The sequence below is a fragment of the Lingula anatina genome, chromosome 2, assembly GCF_051362555.1.
Source record: "Lingula anatina isolate TDL-2025a chromosome 2, LinAna3.0, whole genome shotgun sequence".
Taxonomy (NCBI): Eukaryota; Metazoa; Brachiopoda; class Lingulata; order Lingulida; family Lingulidae; genus Lingula; species Lingula anatina.
The window spans coordinates 16,221,877-16,227,255 of NC_141768.1; the positions used below are offsets into that span (position 1 = coordinate 16,221,877).

General features: G+C 35.7%; 1 protein-coding gene across 1 annotated transcript; it reads left to right on the plus strand.

Annotated features, from left to right (window-relative positions):
- Nucleotides 1–3,142: 3,142 nt before the first annotated feature.
- Nucleotides 3,143–5,147, plus strand: LOC106155335 (ras-related protein Rap-1b). The gene is made up of 2 exons (XM_013530124.2): nt 3,143–3,331; nt 4,222–5,147. Exon 2 carries the CDS (start codon nt 4,277–4,279, stop codon nt 4,955–4,957), a length of 681 nt encoding a protein of 226 aa, XP_013385578.2. The 5' UTR covers nt 3,143–3,331; nt 4,222–4,276; the 3' UTR covers nt 4,958–5,147.
- Nucleotides 5,148–5,379: the final 232 nt, after the last annotated feature.

A 5,379-nucleotide genomic window follows, 5' to 3' on the forward strand; every position in this document is an offset into this window, starting at 1 on the left:
AGAGTGTATGTAAGAACACTTTAATCACAAACATACATGCATGCGTATCTCTCACAAAAAGTCCATTTGCACACAGTAATCTTGTACACTTATTTATTTCTCAGAGAAGATCTTTTTTCTCACGTGGAATTTGTTCTCATGGTTTAACGATGGTGATAGTAATAGTAATAATGATGTAATTTCATCATAGACTGTTTGACATTTCCACAACTCTATTACGCTGTCATAAAAGTCCGAGTCGTAAATGTCAACTGTGTTGCATTGCTTTCCGTCTAATCAAAAAGTGATATTTAAGAGAAAATGGGGAATCACTTTAATACACCAGGGTTAGAGTTCATAGAATTTAGAAGGTAAAATGGAATCCATAAGATTTGTTGGTCGCGTGCAAATTTTACAAGGCAGCGATGCTGCCAGATGTACAGGTTGATATCAGTATCATAGCTGTTTAAAATATCAAGAAATACAAGGAGTGAATTTATAAGGACATTATATGCTGCATGAAATGAATGCAGAAGATAATGCTTTATCAAAGTTTTTTTTAAATTGTGTAATTGATCTATTAAAATTTTCTTTTACTTTAGAAATAAATAAATAAACAAACAAAAAATTACCACATAATACAAAAGTACTTATGTAAAATACTTCTTACATACTCCATACTCCTTTTTGTGTGTGTGTTTGTGTGTGTGTGTGTGCGTGTGTGTGTGTGTGTGTTTCAGACATTTGTAAGTATATAGCTTCCCAGACACGAAAAATTAATCAAAAGGATTCGAAAATGAAGCCATTGCAATTTTGTATCCCGAGAGGTTTTAAGCAGGCCCCGAAGACTGCCACAGTATTTAAGTGAGCGTTTTCATTCCGGAATAACATTTTGTTCCATTTACAAACACAAGTAAGAACAGATTTTGTCTTATCTAAAACGTAGACGTATTTTCATGTATTTACTTTTTCGTTTAACAAAAATCCTTTGAAATGATACGCATAATAAGCAGTAACTGTAATAATGACCTTTTTCTTTATCAAATTGTTTCATCAGCAAAAATGACTTAACTGAACTGTATTAGACTCTATTAGACTGCACAGTGGGGACTTTCACATTATGCTTTAATTCAAACGCGTGCTTATTTAATGTTTCCTAATTATTTAAGATATTCTCAATAACCTTTATTCCATGTCTGTGCTAAGAAGGAATAGACACAATTTTTTTATTAATTCTTATGTCAGAATTATGCCATGGTGGTATTGTCCCTCCCTCGGTCGCTTGCCCATTCCCATGATCTTTAGAGATGCATAACATTTGCACAAGATATCCGAATATCCTGCCAAAATTTATTTTGGACACGGTCCACCAACTTCCCTAGATAATCATCGCCAAAATTGAGCATATTTCGGATTGGATGTTACCCAATGTGGCTTCCAATATGTTAGTCCGAATCTGATTCCCAGTATAATTGTGTTATTGAGATGAAACCATATTCCAGGTTTTTATTCATATTTTAGTCACTTCAGTGCTATGAATCACTGTAAGTTTGAATAGAACTATAAATATTTTGATGCATCTAGAAAGATCTACATAATAGTTGTTGAATACAGTCCGAGCTTTCGGCCCCTGGGCCTTCTTCAGGGAATATGAACAAAAAGTGAAAAAAAAAAAAACTCCTAGGATACGTGACGTCGGTGATGTGTTGAAGACATGCGATGGCCCAAAAGCGTGCTATACGTAAACAACGTCAAAATTACGTAACAAAGAAAAAGTATTGAGTATTGATTTTTTTCTTTGTTACGTAATTTTGACGTTGTTTACGTATAGCACGCTTTTGGGCCATCGCATGTCTTCAACACATCACCGACGTCACGTATCCTAGGAGTTTGTTTTTTTTCACTTTTTGTTCATATTCCCTGAAGAAGGCCCAGGGGCCGAAAGCTCGGACTGTATTCAACAACTATTATGTAGATCTTTCTAGATGCATCAAAATATTTATAGTTCTATTATTACCAAGATCTATACGGTGAATCAACATGAATCCTCACTGTAAGTTTGAGGGACGGAAATGAACGTACCATATATATATTACTCTGTTTTGGATTTTAGGCGGCCAACCTTTCAAAACATACCTCTAAGATTCCATGCGACTGTCTCTCGATGTGAAAAGCCATATATCCAATGTCTTAAAAACATAGAAATTGATCCTACTAGTATAACATACATACTGAATACAGTCTGTAATTGTCGTTGTTATGTGAAACAAGTTTAGATCTCTGTTTTTGTGCATTAGGATTCGTAGATTTTTATCATATATGTATGTTTTTAGCCATTTTTTTCTCACTTGAAGGGGAAAGCGAAAAGGTTGGTGATCTGGCACGGCGATGCCGAACAATGCGTTTGTACAAGTATGATACGCAGCATTTTACTAAAAATAAACATTTCAAAACAAGTGTTTCTCTACAAAGTCACTGACTGGAGTTCCTGGAAAAACAGTGCATTTTCAGAAGGAAATGATGATTAAACTGTTCGACGCTGGTTTGTGTTTTTTTAATTTGATTCAGTATAATTTTCAAATTTTGTTGAAAGTCGTAAGTAATTAAGAAAAACATTCATACAAACGGCTGCAGTGGGATGCCAGAGGTAACTTGGCATGCATAACAAACTATATCTATAACTCAAAGGTATTGTTGCTATTAGGGGGAAAACAGATTAGGCATCACCACCTCTTCTGCGATTAAACCGCACATTCTGATTAGTTTGAAACACCCCATTGTTGAAATCTAATCAAATCTTAATAATAAAATTAATGAAATTTCCATAAATAAATTTTATTGAAATATGAATAATATATCACCTGAATTGCCAAATCTTCTCCTGATTTTACAGGTCTTGCGTTTAGTAATCTATTTCTCAATGGTACACTGCATCAATTCACAGCACGTGGTGCATCATAAACACAACAATATTACATAAGCTTCTTTTAAGACAGATTAGCACATGCGCACATTCTATTCAAAACAAACAGTTTTCAAAACAAATATGCCCCATGAATGTTGCAATCACCTCTCGATTTCACCGAAAAGAAGATTACTTAACAAAGCTTTATTTCTCAGAACACGAAACTGTTTTCTGACAAAGCCACGCCCATCGCGGTCTGTACTTCCACAATTCATTTCGGATTGGTTCGTCTTGTTGCAATCGATTTATGGCACCCGGCAAACTATAAATACCACAGGATCCAAACGAAGACACAGACTGCACGGCAGTTGTCATACTGAAAGCTATATCGGCGAAGGTACGCACTGATAGAAGCCAATAAGTACACAGAATTCTTCATCTTTAAAGGTAAGGACTTTTTATATGAAATTCAAGATTGAAGTCACGTATATTTGTTTTTTCCTGGGAAGAGGTCCGTCGGCTTGATATGTGTATTATACAACTAGAAGATCTTGCTGAAATCTCAAGACACAAGCAATGAACATATTACACATCGCAGCTGTCAGCTGTATCAGCATTGAGGTTTTCTATGAAGTTTATTTTTTATAATCTACATGCATTGACCAGCTTAGAGAATTGGGTGATGGATTAGCATGGTTATTTACATACAAATGATCCATACGCCGGTCATATCTTATTTCAACTCAAATTTGTGTGAAATCTATGGTATTGAAAACATTGTTTTTGTAAAGCGATGGAAAAAAGTTAAAAAAAATACTTACAATGCTCGTTGATGGCACCTTAATTATTCCTACCTGTGCGTTCATTTTACATTGTGTGCAGGCAGTATTCGCGTGCAGTGATATAATTTCCTCCAAAGGATTTCAGTAGCAATAATTACTCCTGTTCACTGTTATGTATACTTTAGTTGTAACTCACAAGATATTTGTGTTTATTGGTTGTGTTGCTATTTTTGCAAGAGGCAGGTGCAACTTTTTTGAGCAATGCCGCCGCCAAGGCTCTGAAGCAAATAGCTTGGTCGCCATTGTGTCAACTCATTAGCGTTTCTGTCGTTCTTTGGCAAAGTTGAATATTATTAATATATACGTTATTACGGTTGTTGTACAATGTAACAATTGAAAGCCAGTCGTAAAGCTGATTAATACCCTAAAAAACATCCTAGTGATTTCTCAGTTTGAATGTCAGTATTCTTTCTAAAAAAAGAAACATTCGAATATTACCTGTTACGTTAAGTTAAAGAGCATAAAATAGCACAAACGACCCATTTCCAATTCTAGGTGAAGATTTGGTTACACCCTCTGGTACTGTGCTTCTAACAGACGACCCGCCACCATGCCTAAGCCACCGATGGTCAAATGTCCATCCACGGACAGTGCGATGGACAGCAGCAAGGCGCAAGAAGGCAAACGTCATTACCGCATAGTTATCCTTGGACCGGCCAAAGTGGGGAAGACTAGCATCATCTCGCAATTTCTATACGAGAATTTCCAACAACAATATGTTCCAACGGTGGAGGAGCTCCACAGAAGTCATTATGAGATAGACGGAATGAAATTAACCCTTGACATTATCGACACTTCAGGTGAATACGAATTTCCCGCCATGAGGAGACTTAACATTTGCAATGGGGATGCTTTCGTTTTAGTCTATTCTCTAGCAGACGAGTCAACTTTAGACGAGGTGAAAAAAATCAGACAACAAATTTTGGACGAAAAGAAAACTGATGAGGTGCCAATAGTTATAGTTGGCAATAAGTCAGATATAGCAGATAAAGAACGTGAAATGCAGCGGGAGACGGTTGAAACCGTAGTAAACATTGACTGGGGGAATGGTTACGTTGAATCCAGTGCACAGAATAATATAAATATTGATGAGATCTTCAAAGAGCTTTTAGTGCAATCTCGCATTCAGTTCCAGTTAAGTCCGGCCATAAGACGTCGCAAACGGCAATCGGTCCCCAATTTATCAAACAGGAAAAGTTTCAAACAGACTTCAGGGTGTATTATATCATAAGTGTAAATTTCACCAGAACTGATATAAGAATTGAACTTTAATGTACATATGTAAAAAGTAATTTATTTCCGTAGAATTGTATGTTCTGACATATCCTTTGATTGTATAAATCAGATTATAAATAAGAATGAATTCTGTTAATGCTCAATTGTCAATTGTCGTTGTGTATGTAATAAATAATCAATCATAACGCCTTGTTGTTAATGCCTTATCTAAATCAGTTATATGTCAAAAGCCTTCTAACAGTAACACAGTTAAGTCCTGTCTTCTTATTTCCACTTGTAAGTCTCTCAGGAATGTGACATCCTATCCCTTTCGTGCCTCTTATTTGTGTAAATATACAAGTGCATCAACGTGGCATATTTGCCCACACAGAACATACTAACAAATTTCAACGTAAACCCACAATTTTTGACCATATA

What these genes read in the sequence shown, in the direction of transcription:
- LOC106155335 (XM_013530124.2), top strand. Translation starts at nt 4,277, where the DNA reads ATGCCTAAGCCACCGATGGTCAAATGTCCATCCACGGACAGTGCGATG.